The sequence below is a fragment of the Typopeltis vanoorti genome, chromosome 2 (assembly GCF_054136105.1).
Source record: "Typopeltis vanoorti isolate ZY-2024b chromosome 2, IOZ_Tvanoo_1.0, whole genome shotgun sequence".
Classification (NCBI taxonomy): domain Eukaryota; kingdom Metazoa; phylum Arthropoda; class Arachnida; order Uropygi; family Thelyphonidae; genus Typopeltis; species Typopeltis vanoorti.
In genome coordinates, this window is record NC_143550.1 from 5,169,679 (window position 1) to 5,193,110 (window position 23,432).

Here is a 23,432-nt window from a genome sequence, read left to right on the forward strand (position 1 = left end):
TTTTCAATGTAGTGATAATTTTCTTGCAGCTATCCCAGGCTCTGGTGTAAACAGTATAGGAAGATGTAGTTTTTGTATACATGCCAGTTGTGGTATGCTATGTTTTGTAATTGGACTCCGATACTGACAATATTGGAGTCCTGGCAGATTAATATGGAGGAAAATTGTTGATGTAGTTCATGTAATACTATCATAATATCATGTACATCCCCTCAGGGTACATATCACGTATTTGATGATGAATTCATTACTAGCATGTGATAGACCTTTGAGCCTAATACACATTTTGGGAAAGATAAGATCAGAATTTATATTTAGTTGAATATTTATAATATCAAACATGTTTTTATTTAAGTTTTTTTGTTTTTTTATTTTTCAGTTACAAAAAGAGCTGAATCAGGCAATAATTTTTAACACACAGCATCATGACATCATAGACAGGTTTGGTTTTTTATGAATTTTAAGTAGTGGTATATCCAATCTCAATTAAGAACTGTTAAATTAAATGTATAAGTGTATATAAGAGTTTGCAAGTTAATAGTTATATTTTTCATCGTCAAGCTAACTTTTCATAGCTGGCTTCATAATTCACTTTCTATTATTCTTTAATGAACATGACATGCTACGATAAGGGGATGATTACTCTTACTCCTCTGTTGTACCAACCAAAAATTTTGACAGTACATGGTTTTTATTAGGATAGTATTTCCATAGATCCCAAAAGGGTCAAAGCTAGACTGTGAGGAAACCTCAGCAAACTCTTTAAAGGTGGAGAATCATCTGAAGCTTCTGACCTAATGTCCTCTTCACATTTTTGTAGTGCACCCCAATAGTAGATATCTAGCTGAATACTGAATGAATGAGAATGGACTGGTAGTTTGAAATTTAGCCAACCAAATTGTATTCTGTATTGTGTTAAACCAAAACACATGGTACAATATGATGAAATTCCATTCTGGCAGGTGTCACCAGTTAACAAGGCCCCAGCTATTTTCATCAGGGAACTAGAGTGAGCAATGAAAAGTACTGCACCTTCTCATTCATGATACTTCTAATAATTGAATCTTCATACATTCTGATATTATTGGTGACATCTTTCATATGTCTTTCATTGCCATTTTTATGTTTCCATGCATATCTACATATGCGTATGCATGCTACAGCTCTCCTTATTTCATTCTGCACATACTTCATCGCTTACTCTCACCTTCACTAACTCCTCTTCGATGTCTTGCATCACTTTCTCATGGTCATTCATGTTTGCTATATTGCTGCCAGTTCTGCTCACTTTCTTGCTGTCAATCTTGCATACTGTTTTATAATGAGAGGGCTACATGGTCTGTAGTGTTTTCAGAGAGAGCTCCCGAAAGCTAAGTATAATTTTGAGTGAAAATTAGAATATAGGTTTAAATCATAATGTAATATTGTCTGATTTTGGTAGCTTGTTGTGTCTGTGTGATTTTGGTGTGAATTCCGTTATTTAATTTAGTATTTTAACGATATGTTTCATAAATTTGCACACGCCTCCAATGCGACGTAAAATAATGGCATCCAAAAATACGATGGCATTGTTCAAAATGAGAGAGTTTGTCCAATGTGATGTATGTGGGATGTATGCATTCCCGAACGAGGCTGGAGTTTGGATTGAAAGTGATAGTGGTGGGAGGATGTGCAGAAAGTGTAAGCAAAGTGAGGAGTTGAAGTATGTGTCAGGTTGTGAGACAGTTATGGTCGAAGAAAGCCAGAATGTGAGTGAAAATAGTGGCTTGATAGGGAATTGCGATGTACACGATGGCAATGAGAGCGGTGATCAAAGAAAGAGTGAAAGCAACTATATATAGAGAGAAAATGGTTTATATGATAAAAATATGAGGAATTATTTGTAGGAAGTGAGATCGCTAGGTTGCGCGCAGTGATGCAAAATGCGCAGCAGCAATTAGAGCACCTGCAAAACTCTTTCCAGAGTGATTCAGCTAACGTAAATAAACCAGTGTTTGAAAGGAAAAATAAGCGTAAGAGTGGGAGAGTTTCTGAAATGAAGGAGAGAGGGTTGTATGGTGATTCATTATTAAGAGGAGTGATAGATGGGAGTTTAACTAAATTGTACTTACCGGGTGCAAAATTTAAGGATGTAGGTGAGAGTATTAGAGCGCAAAAACAGAGGTTGAAAGAATTGATAGTTGTGGCGGGTACGAATGAATTGAAAGGAGATAAATTTTTTATGAGAGAGGACTTGAAAGTATTGTTAAAGGTAGCGAAAGAAAACAGTGACAGAGTTAGAATGGTGAGTCTGTTGCCACGGTATGACAGAGAGGAGTTTAGAAGGAGGGCCATAATCGCAAATGACATCATGCACAGATTATGCAGATTGTGTGGTGTGGAATTTGTGGACGTGTGGAACGAGTTTGATGGGTGAAAGGAGTTATACAAGAGGGATGGCCTGCATTTGAATGGATTTGGTGTGCGGAGACTGGAAAAAGTGTTGCTGAATGGAGTGAAAATGGATGTGCAGAACCAGGGAAACTAGAACTACCAAGGAGGGGGGGGGGAGTGGATATGCGTACATCAGTGAGACAGTTGAGTTAAGAATGTATATAATGTACCCGATCCAGTACTAAGGACAAAAAATGGAAATGGGATATTTAGAATAACGCATCAAGATAGGGGTCGAACAAAGGGATCGCTGCATTTCATGTAATTAGGAACAAGAAGGAAGAATTTTTGGCCTTGATTGGCTCTTCCTGGCCACAGGTTATTGGCATTAGTGAAACATGGCTGACAGAAGATGACGTAGCTAGTGGGATTGAATATGAGGGGTATGGTGTGTTCAGGATTGACAGGGAGAATAAAATGGCGGGAGGAGTGTTATTGATGATAGCTGATGAGCTACAGCCAAGAAGAATAGAAGTTGTATCGCAGGATAGTGAAAGGAGCCCATTTGAGGCTATTTGGTGTGAGATTGAGACTGGCAGAATAAAATATACAGTTGGGTGCTGCTATAGACCAGGTGATGGAATAGATGGTGGAGATAGTATGCATAGGGAAATTCATGAAATGAGTGGAAGGAGGGTAATTATTATAGGGGATTTCAACTATGGTAACATTGATTGGAAGGAGGAGAGGACACATGTGAGGAAGGAAAAGGATTTTATTCAATTATTAAGGGATAACTATCTGAGACAGCATGTAATTGAAAATACTAGGGGTGTGAGAGTGCTTGACCTGGTAATAGCATCTGAGAATATGACCATGTTGCCACCTATTGGTGAGAGTGATCATAAGGTCTTGACCTGGGAGGTGGCTAAAGGTGTGGAATTTTCGATTAAGACAGGGTATATGTGGAATTACCGTGCTGGCAAGTATGACAAGCTTAGGAGATTGCTTGGATCAGTGCCAAGGCATGTACAACTGCAAGGGCTGGATGTCGATAGAGCATGGAAAGTGGTCAAGGAGAATTTATAAGAGGTTATGGCTGATTGTATACCTAGGGTCCGAATAGTAAAACAAGTAGAGGTTAAATGGAAAGATGAATAACACCATTAAGCTTGAGCTGCAAAAAAAGAAACAACTGTGGAGAGAATGTAAAGAAACAGGTGACCTGCATGCACACAAATGGTATAAAGTGCAGGCCAGAAGGGTAACGAGTGTGGTAAAAAAAAGCAAAAGCGGATTATGAAAGGAAACTAGCTATGAAAGCTAAAGATAATCCCAAACAGTTCTTTCAATATGCTGCAAGCAAGAAAAAAACTGTACACGGCAAAATGATTTTAAGGAATGACTATAGTAATGAGGTCACTGAATCAGTCGATATAGTGGAGTTAATGAACGAGCACTTTGCAAAAGTATATCATCCATGTGGTGACATTGAAAAATGAAGGAACCATTATTTTATACGGGAATTGTGATGAATGAAGTGGAGGTGAATAGTCTATTACAGAACCTTAATGTGAATACATCTGTGGGATTGAATGGTATACTGGCACGGGTCTTGCGTGAAGCGGCTAAAGAATTATCAGTGCCCTCGACCATGTTGTTTCATCTGAGTCTCGGGTCTGGTTTAGTCCCGAAGGTGTGGAAAGAGGGAAAAATAGTTCCACTGCATGAAGGAGGATCCAAGACTACTGTTGCAAATTACCGACCGATCAGCATATCAGGAGTTGTTGTCAAGGTCTTGGAGAAAGTAGTCAAGGGAAAAATACAGGAATGGATTGATGAAAATGAGATACTGTACGGGGGACAGCATGGCTTTGTGAAGGGTAGGTCATGCCTCAGTAACTTGCTCAAGTTTTATAACAAGGTGACGGCTGAAAACTGGATAAGAGTAGTGGGTTTACAGTTATACTGCTGGACCTGGAAAAGGCATTTGACAGGATACCACAGGGAATTCTAATCCATAAACTACAACATATGGGAATGGATATAGGGTTGGTGAGATGGATAGGTGGTTGGTTGATGGAGAGATATCAAAGAGTAGTTTATTCAGGAGTAGAGTCCAAAAGACGGCCTGTGACTAGTTGTGTGCCTCAGGGTTCTGTTCTTGGACCACTGTTTTTTAATTTGTTCATTAATGATATAGGGAAGGATCTAAGAGGAACAGCTCATTTGTTCACTGATGATGCAAAGTTGGGTAGGGCGATAGTGAATGCAGAAGATCTCAAAATCTTGTAGGACGACTTGGATAGATTGGAGTTCTGGGCTAAGGAGAATGGATGTCAATTTCATGTGACGAAATGTAAGGTTAAGCATTTTTGGGGGTGAAAAGATTAGCAGCAGTATACCACATTGGTGGAACTGTACTCCAGGAGATTGATGAGACCAGGGACTTGGGAGTGTTGGTGGATAGGGAGATGAAGTTTAGGGGGCAAAAGTAGCTAAATCAGCTCATCAACCCACTTGGTTGTTGAAAAATACTGTGACGAGCAGAGACAAGCAAGTCATTTTACCTCTGTATCGAGTCTTGATAAGACCTCATCTCGACTACTGTGCCCAGATTTGGTCACCTAGGTTCCTTCTTGATGGGGAGGAGGAGGAGAGGATCCAGAGGCGAGTGACTAAGATGATAGCGGGTCTATGGAATGAACCATATGAGAACATGTTGAAGATTATATACTTCAACATGTTGAAGTATATAATCTTATTGATAGTCTTATATATCCACCTATCAATATAATGATTAATATATCAATAAGATTAATAATCTTATTCATATATTAATCATTATATTGATAGGCGGAAAAGGGGAGATATGATTGAGACATTCAAATTGCTAAAGGGTTTCTATAGGATTAATTCAGAGGATATTTTTGAGATCAGGACTGGTGGTGGGAGAACTAGGGGACACCTATGGAAGCTGGGCAAGAGTGTGGTTCGCAGGGGGTGTTAGAGCTGGGTTCTTTACTTTTAGAGTGGTAAATGAGTGGAATAAGCTGCCAGAGTCTGTTGTGGGTGCTATGACGGTGAGTGAGTTCAAGGCAAGGTATGAGAGATACTGTGAGAATGTCGTATAATTGTGTGGACATTATGTTTAGGGCCTCCCTCGATGAGTCTAAGGACTCCCTGGAGTCGCCCGTAATAATAATAATAATGGCTGTTTTTTTTCAATCGCGCTCTGACTATCAATCTTACCATCAATCTCATTCTCTGTCTTGCCAGCATTCTTGCTTATTTGCTTCTGTACCTACATTCATGGGCTCTTATTCTTTGTTCTGGTTGCTTCTGCTCCCATTCAAAGAAGCCTCAGAGTTCATGAGTGTGCAATACTCATACTTGTTCACTTCCCTTATTCAACCTCTTCACATAAATATCTCCCAATTCAAGACACTATACAATTCTTGAAAAACCATACCACTCATGTTATTTGTGTTTCATGCCAATCTACTTGCCAGCATCACTCTCACTGTCATTTTATATCGGATCAGTGGGGATCCGATCTTTTATATCGGAGACACAGACCAAAAATCTAAACTACAATCTCACCTGAGCACTGCATACCATTCTCAACTATCACTCAACGAATTTCAGTTAAAAACTATTAATAGTGCTACACAATAAACATCAGGCCTCTACACACAAACATCAGGCATTCCTTGACTTCTTATCATTTAGATCACTTGTCTGCATCCTTGCCACCACCACCACCTTCTTATTTCTTCAAAAACCCAGCTAATCATATCTGAACAGTGAGTTGTGGTCATATCAACATCTTTTAAAAGGCTTTCAATAACTATTTATGTATCTCTAATAAATTACAATTTTATGCTACACCCAGTCACATATCCATAGCCTCATTAGTTTCTCAAAGTACAGTCACATTAGTGGAATGTGCAGCTTATAAGCATTCCTTGACTTCTTATCATTTAGTTTACTTGTCTGTATCCTTGCCACCACCACCACCACCTTCTTATTTCTTCAAAAACCCAGTAATCATATGTGAGCAGTGAGTTGTAGTCATATCAACATCTTTTAAAAGGCTTTCATAACTATTATGTATCTCTAATAAATACAATTTTATGCTACACCCAGTCGCATATTCCTAGCCTTATTAATTTTTCAAAGTACAGTCCCATCAGTGCAATGTGCAGCTTGTAATTTCTTTAAACCAGAATGCATATTCTTAAACAGCCTTGTAATGATATTCATTATCCTTTACTCAGAATGCCTCTCCATTCATATCCTTCCTTCCTAGCTTAGCATCATCACCAAACAACCAGATAATCCCCTTCAGTTTTTTCTGTCCATCCATTTGTTCTTTGTACATAAAGAGATGTCATATGGTCATTCAGATGCTCGATGATGTGCCACACCAGTCCTTGCCATGTAATCCTGTTGTATGCTTTTCAGGAGGCTTCAACTCTCTTAAGATCAGTCACTCCAGACACACCATCCATCCATCTCATTGACGGTCTACCCCTTCCTCTTTCCAGTTCCTTGAATTCCAGGAATTTTATCTTCTATTACTCATGACCTATTTTTAATAGTATTAGCAACACTAAATGAACTATTTTATAAAAAGATGTTTTATTAACTTGCTTATATTTTGCTGAATTTCAAATCAGCATCATCATCAGAGCACAACACAACTTGTATATGTGATAGTGAGTAAGTGAAACAATACAGTTGTACCGGACAAAAGATCTAAAGTCCTATTTTTTGGCGCCCTCTAATGTTGTAAAAAAAAAAAATTTTAAAAAAATTACAGCTATATGGGAGTTGCTCTTAAGATAACCATCTCCCAAATATTTAGCACATTGATACAACCATATTTGTTCAAGTTAGTAGAATTCTTCATAGCCAAAGCTAACTAAAAAAATAATCTTTTGGATCTGTAATGACTTTTAAATTGCACATTAATTTTCTTCTATCTAATCCTGTGTGAAGGGGGTGTCCAAAGCATGGTCACCAAGTCCTGACTTGCCATAATAATGGTAGTGAATGCATTTCCTATGTTCTTCCAGGTGGATGTTAACAGATCTTCCCGTCTGCCTATAGTAGGCTAAGTGACAGTCACAGGGAACTTCATACAGGGAACTCCAGGGTGTGCTAGAGAGTGAAGTTTATCCTTTGGTGAGTGGATCAGAGTTGCTAATTTAACATGAGGTTTGAATGTGGTGCGAAGGCCATGTTTCATCAGCACTTTGGCTATTCTAATGTATCTCTGACATAGAGAATAGAAATGGTAATGTTGTATTCTGTGTATTAGTGGAGAGAGAAGCAATGGGGCTATGTAGTATTTTATCCGTTTTGTATGAATTGTAGCCATTGGCCAAGAAAGTATGGCACAGATTTCAGTTCTGTGGGCAGTGCTGTATTGTTAGAACAAATAGTTCTGGCTCTGTGTGTAAGTGTTTTTAATGCCATGCTATTGGACTACATGATGATGCGATTGTTTATGTAGATATCTTCCTGTGTGTGTTGACTTTCTGTAAATGGAAAAAGATAGTGATCCATGTGAAAGGTAGGTGACTAATGTGTCAAGAAAAGGTAAACAGTTATTAGAATTCTTTTTCTACTGTGACGTGGATTTTGGGGTGTTGGCTATTTAGGTAGGTGACAAATGCATCCAAAGTGTCTTGTCCATGGGGCTAAATGGCAAACACGTCATCAACATAGTATTATCTGTTAATCCAATTCCTGTTAATACCATGGCTTCTTGCTCCCTGTACATTGGATATCAGCCTGATAGTTTATAGTGAAAAACCCATTCTTTTCATTATTTCCCACAGTTTCACATACTGAACACATCAAAAGCTTTATTCTGTAAAACACATTATCATAGGGATTCAAAATTCTTTATACTTTTCTAGGATCTGTCTAAAGCAAAGGATCTGATCTCTGGTACACTTACTTTTCCTAAAACCTGCTTGTTCCTCATGCATCTCTGCCTCAACTTTGCCCTCAATCCTATTTAGAATGATCTTTAATAAAATCTTGCTTGCATGAGATATTAAAATTATAGTTCTATAGTTCTTGCAATCTTCATATCTCCCTTCTTATGCAGTGGAATAAAAAACTACTTCTTCCAGTCTGTAGGCCATGATTCCTACATAAACAATCACATCATCATCCAGTACAACAGTATGGCATTTTAAAAACACTTAACACACAGAGCCAGAGCTATTTGTTCTAATGATACAGATCTGTCCACAGAACTCAAATATCTGCACCATATGTTCTTGGCCAACATATAATGCAGGCTACAATTCCTAAAAAATAGATAAAATACTAATTAGCCTAATACACAGGAACACAACATCACATTTCTATTCCCTAATAGAAATGGATAGCCAAAGTACTGATGATACATGGCCTTTGCACCACTTTCAAACCTCATGATAAACTAGCAACTCTGATCTGCTCACCTAAAGATAAACTTCACCCTCTAGCACACCCTGGAGTGTATGGAGTTCCCTGTGACTTGGCCTACTATGGGCAAGCAGGAAGATCAGTTAACATTCGCCTGGAAGAACATAAAAAATACATTCGCTACTATTACTATGGCAAGTCAGGACTGCAGATCATGCTTTTGACACTCCTTCACACAGGATTAGATGGAAGAAAATGAATGTGCTATTTAGAGGTCATTAGAGATCTGAAAGATTATTTTTGAGTCAGCCATGGCTTTGAAGAATTCTCCTAATTTGAACAAATATGGTTGCACTAATTTGCCAAACATTTAGGAGACTGTTATCTTAAGAGCAACTCCTATATAGCTTGTAATCTTTTTTTTTTTTTTTTTTACAACATTAGAGGGAACCAGAAATAGGACTTTAGATCTTTTGTCCATTACAATTGTATTGTTTCACTTACTCACTGTCGCGTATACAAGCTGTGTTGTGCTCTGATGATGCTGATTTGAAATTCAGCGAAATATAAGCAGTTAATAAAGCATCTTTTGATAAAATTGTTTGGTATTGTTCATACCATTAAAAATAAGTCACGAATTTCCCTTATCCTGCCTGATAGCTCTTCTAACTTCACTATGTAATTTCTTATATTCTTCAGTCCCTTTGTTGCTTTGTTTTTCCAACTACCTTCTTTCAATTAGATCCTATATTGAATCTGATATCCACAGGTCTCTTGCTCTTCTTACTGGGCTGAAATACTTCCTTGCTTTATCCTGTATTATAACCTTAACTCTTTCCCAAAGCATTTCTGGTGAGTTCTGGTCGCTAGTCTCCAAAAAACTATTCAACCAAGTTGATGTTTCTTCCATGAACCCACTAGGAATTACTGACATCCAGTCAAGTGGGATGTGCTTGACTTGGAAAATTTTGGAGTCTTAGCCTTACTTTGCCGCTTACTAGCTGCTCCAGAACAAGTATGCACATCAGGAATGCTTGGAAGGCAAGCATCAGGAATGCTTGCCTTCCAACGTTGCAGAGCCAGGATTATTATTATTTTATGGCACCTCCATGGAGTCCAGAGACTCATCGTGGAAGACACAAATCAACCATCATATACATAAATCCTATCATACCTCTTTTTGAATCCATTCACCATCAGGGAACTGACAACTAATTCTGGCAATCCATTCCACTCACTCACCACTCTCCATGCAAAAAATCTGGTCTACACATCCCTACTAACCACATTCTTACACAATCCATGGATGGCTCCTAGTTCTCTGACTATTTGTCATATATTGAAAATTTTCACTTGCATCAATTGTATAAAACCCCTTTAATATCTTAAAAGTTTTTATCATTTCTTCTCTTTTCTGCCTATCGACTAAACTTTGTAACTAACAAACCTTCAACCTATCTTCACAGGGAGTTTTCCACAGACCTGCCACTATCTTGTCTGAATTCTTTTGACCACCTCCTAGTCCTGAAGAAACCCAGGTGATCAAATCTGTGCACAGTAGACAAGATGTGCCCCAATCATAGCCTTATAAAGAGGGATTATAATAATAATAATAATAATATTATTATTATTATTATTAAAGTTAGGCCATGGCCATGTTGTAGTTTTAAAGTTAGACCATGCAATTGACATCCCCCTACAGCATAATGATATTCAGACCATAAATCAGTTTCCCAGGAAGAACAAAAAACAAGGCTCGTACGATCCGCACCAGTCATAGTTCGTCTGACAAGCAAGGCTACAAGAGACAATCTCATAAAAGCCAGCAGACTGAAAAAACCAGTAGTCAAGGATTTAAATGCATCGCAAGACAATACGCCAATCTTTCTATCTGAGTATTTAACACCTTTCAATCAGAATATTTTGAACCAAGCAAGAAAAGAAAAAAGTCACAGACTTCAAAGTCTATACAAATAAAAAGCTCGGAAGATATAGATAGGTTGCCAGAGTGAAACAGAAGACTCCAACATAGTTCAATAAGAAGATCTCAACACAACAAAAATGAATGCGAACCACCAGATAGATGTAATTACACCAGAATACATCAGTAATTGTACTGATACAAAATTAATAACAGAAAAAACTCATGTACAAAGATTATTTAATAGTATAATTTTCGCCTGTGTGTCACAAGCATCTTCAGTACATTAAGCTCAACCAAAAAGCACCACCTAAGTAGCTGGTGTAAGATAACTAAAAAGGTCAATAAATTTCCTAAAAAAAAATTTTTTTTTAAATCCCTTATGTACAAGGCATCAGTGAATGTATAGCAAAAGTTTTAAAACCACTGAATATTTTTGTTGCCTTTCAACCGTTTAGAAAAATCTCCATGCTTCTCACTTCTCCTAAGGACAAGCTTCCACATCTTAATCATCCAGGTGTCTACCGGATTCCGTGCTCTTGTGGATTATCTTATTTCGGACAAATGGGAAGATCTGCCTCTATTCGGCTAGAAGATATTATTGATATATTGATTTTAACAGAAGTATCCATAACTAATGACGAAGCGACTGCTTTCCAAATTTCAGGCTGCCAACACATAGATGATGCTGCGAAATAAAAAGAGGGGATGGAATATTAATATTTATCAAACAAAAATTAATAGCAAAAGAAACGACCTATCAGTTTGAGCATGCTGAAACCCTTTGCCTCGAAATCACTAATACCACCAACAGACAGCATCCCATAATACTAAATGCTATTTACAGGCCACCAAACCTAAACATGATAAAATTCTTGCATGAACTCAATTGCTGGCTTTCACGCTAAGAAATATGCTCAACCGAATACCTAATGATAATTGGCGACATAAACATAAATATTGCAAACGAAAACCGGAACAACACTGTACAATACCTAGACACGCTATCCATGTATAATCTAATACCAACAATAACATCATGTACTAGAGAAGAAATATTCAGAAATACTATCACTGCCTCCTGTCTAGATCACGAAATAAGAAAAACAGACTGGGAACACCGGGCATTAGATTCAGCAGATATCTTATACAACAACATTAAACTCACACTGGGGGAAATATATAAGAAAGAAAGTCCGAATTCGTTCAAAAACAACACAAAATCCTTGGATAAACAAAACTTAATCCTAGAAATACACAGAAAGGACGCTTTATGGAAAGAATTAAAGCGATATTCAAATAACACAGCTTTAAAAACTCAATATAAGATAACAAGGAATCGCCTTACAACACAAATCAGAAATGCAAAAAGAAGCTACTACAGAGACAAACTAACCTCTGCACACAAAACAGCATGAAACAAACCTGGCATCTGATCAGTGAGATGCTGGATTGTGTTCTCAACACCACCGCCTCTGAAACTATAAAACACAGCTTCATGAAAGACGCAGAACCTATCCAACAACTAGCAAATGACTTTAACCAATACTTTGCGGACTCCATCCAAGAACTGCACAGAAATATTCCCTCAATCACAAAACGTGACCGTCCACTTGGACCACAATCAAAACAGACATTATGGTTCCCAACCAGAAAAGAAGCAGAACTTCTCTCTGCAATACATCAAACCAAACAAAGGCCCAGGAATTGATGGTATAAGACCTAAAGATATAAAGCAACATGCAACTAGTTTAAGTCCTATCCTACTAAAATTAATAAATAAAATATTTAAAACAGGACAGACACCAAGTATGCTAAAGACCGCCATAATCACACCCATATACAAACATGGAAAAAGATATTTAATCAGCAATTACAGACCCATAGCAACATTACCAATTGTCAATCAAATTATGGAGCAGATCATACTGAAGAAACTCACAGCATACACAGACTTTTCATATTATCCCCAAAATACAATATGGTTTTCAGAAAAATAAGGGAATGACATCTGTCTTGGAAGACTTTACAGACATAATTAATACCGCCTTAGACAAAAACAAAATTGCCATGGTAGTCTTTATTGATCTAACTAAAGCATTCGATACATCAAACCTTGTTAGAAAAGCTGAGGCATGTTGGAATATATGGGCCTCTTCACAGGTGGTTTACAACTATCTTCAAAATAGAAAGCATATCACACGTATTGGGTCAAACCAAAGCAGAGAGCTACCAGTAACCTGTGGAGTACCACAGGGAGCTGTAATCTCCCCAACTCTATTCAACATTTACACACACGATATTAATCAGCTACTACTCAAAGGCAAGATATTCCAATACGCAGACGATACAGCAATAATATCCATCCATAATAATGCAAGCATAGCCCAAACAAATATGCAACATGACATAAATTCTGATCATAGACTGGCTCACGAAAAACTCCATACACCTAAACTCAGAAAAGACCAAATTAATGATATTTAGAAATCCACTGACTTGACCAGTTGATAACAAATATATAACCATCCAACATCCACTTTCCAACATAAAAAACACACAGAACAGCAAAACCACTACAATCACTCAGGTTGAAACAATACGATACCTTGGAGTTTACTTCAATGCAGATATGAACTGGAATAGCCACATAAACCATCTACACAACAAACTCTGGACAATAAGTGGCAAACTCTACAGGTTAAAAGACATAGTTCCCATATGCCTAAAAACACTAATATACAAAGCACTATGCCAAAATATACTAAGATACGCTATAACAACGTATGCTTTCTGTGCACCCTACAAATTAAATAGATTAATGTCACTATAGATGATGATGATGTCGCTATAGTACAAAATGATAAAACAGATCTTTTGGGAACAAAGAGAAAATAACGACCTTATATATACATTGCAATGTCAGAACACAAAATACTGACAGCAAAACATTTATGTCCCTATGCAGCTTTGCTAAAACATTATTTCGATGCCAACTACAGGACACTCAGAAATACATACTGTATAACAACACCTCAGACAACTAATTATATCACATATAAATACAGTAATCACTACGGAAAGGCTTCTACATCCCAGACATGATAAACAAATTACCTTTTGAATACAGAAACCTTACAGACTAGAATAGCCTGAAAAGAGCTCTAAGGACATACTATGAACAAGAAATACGCACCCAAAATACCATACAAACTTAATGAAACACAATATATTCATTCAGCCTTCCAGTTCAGCGACGCATCAATACATTCCAAGTTATTGTGTGCGTGTATGTGTGTGTGTGCGAGCAAATTTCTCAATCATAGATTTCGTAGCTTCCCAACACAGCAAAAAAAACCCAATAAATAATAACCAACTGGTGTCATCCTCAGATAAGCTTACATATAAGCTTCGAGGATGAAAGCAGAGAAATTAGTTCTCATCCAAGATGTATCATATGTAACCAAATGCATGTAATGTACATATCACATGTAAACCAATGTAGGTAATGTAAGTATCATATGTAAACAAATGTAATGCATCATATGTAATCAAATGTATGTAATGTATGTAATAACTGTAACAAAAGTATGCAATATAGAGTGATTATATCCATTGATATTGTATATAGAGAGTGTAAAATTGCAAAGAAACATCTGTAATAATCATCATTATGAATATTATAATAATATACGTTGTAAACAGTTATTATTATTATTATTATTTTAAAAAAAACTTTATGTACGAGAAAGTATTTATTATGCATAATTGTGTTCATATAATGTATGTAATTTATCTGAGAAAATATCTGAGAAATTATTGTCTCACAAAGGCAAGATCTTCCAATATGCAGATTATACAGCTATAATATCCATCCATAATAGCATAACCCAAACAAAGTAAGCATAGCCCAAAATGCAGCATCACATAAATCTGCTCATGACTGGCTCACCAAAAACTCCATCCACCTAAATTCAGATAAGATAAAATTAATGTACAAAGGAGAGTGTTAAAAATGATATCAGGATTGTGGATTACTGATTACAAAGACAGATTGAGAATTTGTAGACTACAGACACTAGCAAACAGGAGAAAGAGGGGTGATATGATTGAGACTTACAAACTTCTGAAAGGGTCATACAGGATTTCAACTGATGGAATTTTTTAATTTATGGAATGCGGGGAATGGACGAGAGGGCATCCTTGGAAGCTGAGAATAAAGGCCGCCAAGAAGGGTGTGAGGGCTAGATTTTTCTCTCATAGGGTGGTGCGTGATTGGAATGGATTGTCTTTGGATGTTGTGAGTGCAACACACACACTCTGGAAACTGAATTCAAGAATAAGTATGATAGCCGGTGTGTGTAGTATGTGGCCTCTCTCGATAAGTCTCTGACTCCCTGGGGGTCTCTCTTAATAATAATAATAATATTCAGAAATCCACTGACTCAGCCAGTTGTAACATACATATATATGTTACAACATACATATAACCATCCAATATTCACTCTCCAACATAAAAAACACACAGAACAGTAAAACACTATCATCACTCAAGTTGAAAGAATATGATGCCTTGGAATTTACTTTGATGCAGATATGAACTGGAATAGCCGCAATCCATTTACAAAACAGACTCCGAATAATAACTGGCAAACCCTACAGGTTAAAAGACATAGTTCCCATATGCCCGAAAACATTAATATTCAAACCACTATTCCAAAATATACTAAGATACGCTATAACAACGTGTGCATTCTGTGTGCACACTACAAACTAAGCAGATTAATGTCATTACAGTACAAAATGATAAAACTGATCTGTATAACTGTATCTGTAAAACTGATTTATACACTGCAATGTCAGAACAGCAAAACACTTATGTCACTATGCAGCTGTGCTAAAACATCAGTTCGATGACAACTACAGGACAATGAGAAATATATACCATATAACAAGACCTCAGACAACTAATTATATCAGATATAATATAATAATCCCATGGAAAGGCCACTACAAACTTAATGACACACGATATATTAGTTCAGGCTTTCCAGTTCAGTGATGCATCATGACATTCCAAATTATTGTGTGAGTATGTGTGCATGTGTGCATTCCTGCATGTTCGTGCGAATGAATTTCTCAACCTAGTTCCAACACAGCGATCAAATCCAATATACAATAACTAACCATTGTCATTCTCAGATAAGCTTAATAATAAAAGCTTCGAGGATGCAAGCTGAGAAATTACATCTCGACCGAGATCAACAAAAGGAAAAAAAAAAAAATCCATATATTACATTTAAGTGCTATAGTTACAGTGCTTAAATGCATTAAATCAAAAATTGTAAATATATACAACTCATTCTTATTGTATAAATGCTGTAAAAATACAATGTTATTCAACTACAATTATAAATTATCAGCTACTGTTGGTAACTATTATTAATACATTATACATCATACAGAAAAAAGAAAAAAAGAAAAGAAAAATTTGCATGAATTTCATAGTTACAAAAAAAAAAACTATAGGTGTTGTAAATATGTAAATCATATGTGTTGTGAATATGTAATCATATGTAAATCATATATGTTGTAAATACGTAATTACGATATGTAATCATAATTTTAATAATAAAAAAAGGATTGAATTTAAAAAAAAAAATGTCTTCTTCTTTCTAAAATGGATTTTAGGCCAGGTGGCCCATTCTGGTCTCACAGCATCTCTTTCTTGGTCTTCTGATTCTTCTTTTTCCACTTATTTTGTATCTGTATAATATTTTTGGTAGTCTGCTGTTGTCCATTCGATTTAAATGTTCTATCCATTTTTGTTTATATTGTCTTATGTAGTAATTAATTGGTTTTATATTCAGGGATTGTAAAATTCCTTCATTTGTTTTATGGTCCCACTTGGTAAATCCAGCTGTTTTTCTGAGAAACTTCATTTCTGCTGTTTGAATTTGTTTTTCATCTTTCCTTTTTATGGTCCATGTTTTGCTTCCGTATAGTAGAGTTGGTTTTGACAAGACATCTGATTCTAGTGTGTTTTTGTATTAGGGATGGCTTAAATATATTACTTTATTATGCCATTTACTTTGACAAAGTTTTTATTATTATTATTAAAAGAACACATAAGACCACAGTAATAACTTTTAATTAATAAAGGTACAGATATTTCATACTAAAACTAATAGTACATCTTCACTATACATAAAAATATAACGGAAAAACTCACGTAGAAAAATTATTTAATGGTATAATTTTCGCCCGTGTGTCACAGGCATCTTCAGTACAATTAGGCACAAAAATTAAACATTAACTGACAATTCCAAAAAGCGCCACCTAAGTAGCTGGTGTAAGATAACTAAAAAGGTCAATAACTTTCCTAAAAAAAAAAAAAAAAAAAAAAAAAAATTAATACAATAAAAAGTTAGGAAAGATTAGCTGATTTGTAAAGTACTATCTCCCATAAAGGGGACAGACGTAAGCCGTCGGATCTGTTTAAGTTAGGAGAATGAAGTAGAGTTTCACATGCTTCTTTATAAAGGCGTTCCATGAGAAACTGACTTTTGTGAAGAACTCTTGTCTTTTTCCAATGAACTCTGTGTCTAGTGAAGATGGCATGTTCTGCAAGTCCAGACTTTTCAGGTTTAAAGTATTCAATATAAGATTGGTGTTCTTCTAGCCGAATGGAGGCAGATCTTCCCGTTTGTCCGAAATAACATAATCCACAAGAGCACGGAATCTGGTAGACACCTGGATGATTGAGATGTGGAAGCTTGTCCTTTGGAGAAGCGAGAAAGGTGGAGATTTTTCTAAAAGGTCGAAAGGCAACAAAAATATTCAGTGGTTTTAAAATTTTTGCTATACGTTCACTGATGCCTTGTATATAAGGGATGGTAATGCGCGTTATTTCCTCTGTGTTTGAAGAGGGAGACATATTAAATCTACTCAAAGTTCTTTTAATGAAGCAATTCTTATAGCCATTAGATAGAAAGGAAGAAGTTATATATCGTATTTCTTTCTGTAAAAGATCGTCTGTAGACGATTTTTATGTATAGTTATGTCTACTCACGGTTTACCTCTTTTAAAACTTAGTACATCTTCAGTGTCACAAAAACAGTTATAGGAATGGAATGGAATACAAGTAACGAACATTCGTGGATCACTTATTAAAATACAGTTGTTGCCGCGTGCTGGTGTTGGAACGTCCTACCTAACTGACTGTTCCATTTTTGTTGGTTTGTTAATCTTATCTTTATCTCTTTAAATTCCGTTTTTATTCATTAGTTGTTGATTGATGCTCATCTGAATATAAAGAAATTTATATTATACTGCGCTACCCTATATTCAGATTAGTCTAAATAATATAGAGGAATCAATCATCAACTATACTTATATTATCACTTTAATATCACTAAATATTCAGGCCGAGGTTATTAATAGCTTTTAAGGCTTCTGCAAAGGTCCGATTAATTTTATGAGCAATGCAATGAAAGAAAATCAGGCAAACACCAAGTTTAACTCAACAAAAGAAAACATTTAATGTGGAATAGTACAACAAATACATTCAAGTATAACTTTTTGCAAAAGGTTATCAAATTGAACAATTACAAAAATTCATATTCAGATATTAGTAACTTCTTATTTAGGTTTGAGGATTATGGCTAATGTTGACACTTCTTAATTCTTAAAGCATCAGTAATTCTTTCACATAGTTCTCTCTGCCCAATTAGATGAATTAAATCATAAATATATTAGCTCAGTTTAAAGTATTCAGAATAATTACAATCCATTAACTATCAAACATTCATTTTTCAGTTCTTTATGCTCAGTCAATCAAGTTGAGAATAGTTCTTAAAAGTTTAACATTCCAAATGTTACAATAACTAATCTTATGAGGCTACACTATATTCTTTCTCAGTCAGCTAACACTTAATAGATCAACATAACACTTATTATTTCAAGGAGAAAGTACTTCAGTACATCTAACATCTGACCATTAATTGACATAACATCACAGCTAAAGTCAAAATATATCCGACGGAGTTAACTGTTATAGCTTCACAGGTTATAGAAAGCACAACTCTTACCGGATTACTGCTTCTACACATTAAATTCGCATAGGCACATTTGAAATTCTGGTTAACTTTTACCTTATGGCAAAAGTCAACGAAATCTTCCACTATAATAACTGAATTATAGACACAGAAATACACAAGTCTTGATGCACTTGGTTTAAGTTATCTACTAATTCCTTATTTTCTTCTATGTATTAACTTCAGTTCTGCACTATTCTTCCACTAACCATTTGGAATTTATCGTAGTATCAGAACTCCCATAGAAGTAATTCGAAATGCCTATTAATTCCTTGTCCTTTCCTAGATGATTTTTGGCATATATCAACTCCCCTTCTGCCACTTACTACCGATCTCTATGCTGTCTCTAAGGCTTCTCCTTCTTTTTACTTTTGTTTTCCAATCAACTACGTTCTCTTTTTTTCCTGCCAAAATCCGGTTCTAACCAGTTCAGCTTATATCCTGACTTTTCTCATCATACACAGTAGCTCACGCTCTCTGCACGAGCTAACTAAAAATAAACTCTGTTTTTTCATTATTAGCCAATCAAATCCCATCAGTAGAATTCCATAAATTTACTTTCACTTAGAGAGATAATAAAAAAAATTAAAAAAAATATATCACAGTTCATATAAAGTACATTTAAATTTATACACACACAGTTTCTTATAATAAATTTTACAGAATAAAGTAATTAAAATGAATGATATTTTTATATAGAGTCTTTTTATTACTATTACATATCCTAAGATTATATAATTAATTAATAACAAACAAAACTCAAAGCATTTATATGAATAACATATTACAAGCAAGAGACTAACAACAAATAATATTTACAAGTCTTGCTTATGACATGGTGGATTATGTTAAATATGAATGAAGTATTATAATATATAGAATATCTTCATTCACAGTTTAACAAAGGCCTACTCTTTCTCTGAAAAATTTTTCTTTAAATAAAAATTTTTCACATAAGATTCATTGGTGGAGGAATCAGATTTTCATTTTTTTTTTTTTTTTCTGGTCTGAGATCATATCTAGTTTGGACAAAACTTGGTTCCTTATTATGATTTGTGCATTTATTCTCGTTCACTTTTTCATTAGAATTCTTATTACCTTGATTATCAAAGTCAGCATGTCTTCTATGCCTGAATTATGGGACTCTCTCTTCAGAAATAAATTCATGTTCTTCGTTGAGATTATTGTGTTTTGGTTGTTTTGTATTATTTGTGTTCTTTCTGTAATTACTTTTTCCATGGTAATTCTTTTTTTTCCCCCATATTGCCTCTAGCGAATCCCCTAGGCAGACTAATTGGTCAGGTCTCTTCTTGAACAATTTTAATCGGTCCGAGTGGACGATTAGAGTTCTTTTTAATCCCGCTGATTCTCTTATCCGAAAGTTGACAGGAGATGTCTTTTCAACAATTTCATAAGGTCCCGTTGCACATTTTCTGAACTTCCCTGTTTTCTTGTTACTAGGCTGTTGTCATAAAAGTACTAAGTTTCCAGGTTTTAATTCTTTGTAAATTTTCAATTTATTTGCATAGGCCCTTTGTGAGCTGTTTTGACTGGCTTCCACTACTAGGTCATGTGCAACTTTGTTTTCAGTGATCATATTGTTAAGGTACTCATCAATGTCTGGAAATCCAGAGTTTGCATGTGAGTCCTTGAAATCACCGGGAAACAGTGGTTCAAAACCATATAAAATCACAGCGGGAGCTTCTTTTATGGCAGCATGCAGGGCTGTCCTACAGGCAGAAAGGGTGTGTGAAAGGAAATTATCCCAATTAGACAAATGATTATCAGCAAGTTTGGATAGGGTTTGTTTCAGGGTACGATTCATCCTCTCACACATTCCGTTTCCTTGGGGATGATAGGGAGTAGCTTTCTTATCTTCAATAATTTACATAACTGAAGCATGACTTCAGCTGTAAAGTTTGAGCCTTGATCAGTGAGGAGTGTTTGGGGGGGGGGGGGTTCCATATCTTGAAATGATCATCTTAAATAATTTGTTAGCCACTGTTTGTGCAGTTTGATTCTTCATAGCTGTGGCTTCTGGAAACCTAGAAAACATATCTATCACAACAAGTATATACTTGTTTCCTTTAGAATTGACAGGGAGCAGACCTATGATATCCATGGCTATAGCTTGAAAAGGGCGACTAGGGATAGGGAAAGGTTGAAGAGGAGCCTTTCCTCCATAATTTGATTTTCTTTGACATAGATGGCATGAAGACACATAACTCTCAACATCTCGTCTCATTCCCTTCCACACATATCTGTCTCTTATTCTCCCCCATGTCTGAAAGAAACCTTGGTGTCCTGCTGGATCAGCATCATGAAAGGTATACAATACCCAAGGAATCATGACAGCAGGAGCTGCTATTTTGTCCTTTCAATTTCCGGTGATATTTTGTTTTGCTAACAGGAGGCCATCATCATCCAAGAATAAAGAATGCAAAAAGGAGTGTTCCTCCAAGATTCTCTCCCCTTTCTTGATTCATTGATATACCCCCCCCCCCGATGTCGGGTATTGTTTATGTGCATCTATAATGGAGAATCTGCTCCAATTCTGAAGGTGTGGGGAGTTTTCCTTTGTTTTCTTCTCTCTCATTTGCTTTGACTATCAAGTTCATTATCTTTTTCTTTCCACTGGTACTTTCATCTACTTTATCATCTGAGACTCTGGATAGGTAGTCAGCAACTACATTAAGTTTTCCAGGAATATAGCATATCTGTATTTGGAATTCTTGTAATTCTAAGGCCCATCGAATAATCCTTTGGTTTTTATCCTTCATTGTGGATAAGAAAGTTAGGGGTTTATGGTCAGATCTTAAAAAAATTTCTTGTCCTAGTAACATATATCTGAATTTCCTTAAGGCATGCACAGTAACTAGTGTTTCTTTTTCAATAACGGAGTAATTTTTTTCTGATGCAGATAGTTTTCTACTCAAGAATGCAATGGGTCTAATTTCTTCTTCCTTCTTTTGTTCTATTACAGCTGCAATGGTGTCATTTGAGGCATCTGCTGCAAGATAGAAAAGTTTTCCAAGTGTGGGATGAGCGAGGACAGGAGATCTGATTAATGCTAAATTCAGGGATTTATGGGCGGATTCCTGTTCCTTTCCCCAAAAGAACCTTTCCCCCCTTTTTAGTTAATTTGATTATGGGTTCCATTATTTAAGAACAATTGGGAATGAATTTTCTATAGAAGTTTACCATTCCTAAGTACCTTTGTACTTGTCTCACAGAGGTGGGAATTTTTGCCCTTAGAATGGCAGAGATGCTTTCTTGAGTGGAGATTATTCCAGCTTCACTGACAACATGTCCTAGGTATTCAACCTTCTTCATGAAGAGTTTACATTTTGAGCACTTCAACGATAGATGTGACAAGTTCAGTCTGTTTAATACATTATCTAAGATTTCTTTATGTGATTTTAGGTCTGTGGTTTAAATTAATAGGTCATCTTGGAAACATATGACTCCCTTTCCCAACATGTCTGAGAGTACAGTGTTCATCAGACACTGAAAACTCATAGCTGAGTTTCTGGCCCCTTGAGGAAGCTGACAGAGTTGGTATTTTTGCCATCGAGTGGTGAAGGCAAAAAACTGTCTGTCCTCTTTTCTAAGAAATATCTGAAAATAGCCAGAGTTCAGGTCCAATTTCGAAAAGTACTTTGCTCCTTCTAGACTAGTCAGAAGTTCTTCTATGTTACATAGAGGAAAATCAATGAGCTTTGTGACTTTATTAATCTCACACAGATCTAATATAAATCTCAGATTTCCATCAGGCTTTTCCACCAACAAAAAGGGGCTATTCCATCTGGAATTAGACTTTTCTATGATCCCAGCTCTTCATAATCATTTAGAAGGATTTGAAGGCTATCTAGATATTTAAGGGGGGGGGGTTGTACTGCTTAGTGTACACAGGCGATTCTGCAGTGATTTGAATGGAATGTTCTATCTTGTCTGTACAGGATAATGAACTAATATCTTCAGTGAATGTTTGGGGATACTTTTGGAAAATTGATAGAATGAATTTCCTTATTTCTACTCTATCAGTCTTTGACTCTGCCAAATTGATAGCTTCGTGCAACAATTTCCTTTTTTCATCACTCAATCCATCTTCAAAGTTCAAGGTTTCAATCACCATCCTGTTACATTCTCTCCTTTTATTCTCTTCATCGTACATTGGTTGATAACTCATGCCACACAAGGAAATGGTTCCAGAGGCAAAGTTACACATGAATTCAATTTTCTCCAGGAAATCAAGTCCTAGTGTGATCTGGTTATTCGTGTCAGCAATTTCTGGAAGGATAATGAGTTTGTGTGAGAACTCCACCGGAAAACAAGGTATGGAAAATTTAGCATTTATTTTTCTTGTGGCAATCAGTTCAATTTTAGTGATTCCAGTGATTTTTACTGGTTTCTGAATTAGGGTGATGTTATCAGAAAAGTCATCAACAAGTTTATTCACCATGGAGTTAGGAATAACTGATATGTGGGCTCCAGTATCTAGAAGAATATCGTATGGAATCTCCCCAATTAGACCCTGCACAAGAGATAATGGTTATTTACCATTCTCTTTTGCCATTGTCACGTTTTGCATTCCATGGGAATTGTAGTCTAGT

The 23,432-nt window shown here is 36.0% G+C and overlaps 1 protein-coding gene across 3 annotated transcripts in view; it reads left to right on the top strand.

Annotated features, from left to right (window-relative positions):
- Window positions 1-23,432, top strand: part of LOC150108794 (uncharacterized) — a 499,758-nt gene that overhangs the window by 299,647 nt on the left and 176,679 nt on the right. For all 3 annotated transcript variants that reach the window (XM_090403276.1, XM_090403284.1, XM_090403293.1), the window contains exon 10: window positions 380-441. In XM_090403276.1, coding sequence (XP_090259402.1) covers window positions 380-441 — 62 coding nt within the window. The remainder of the gene's footprint in view (window positions 1-379; window positions 442-23,432) is intronic.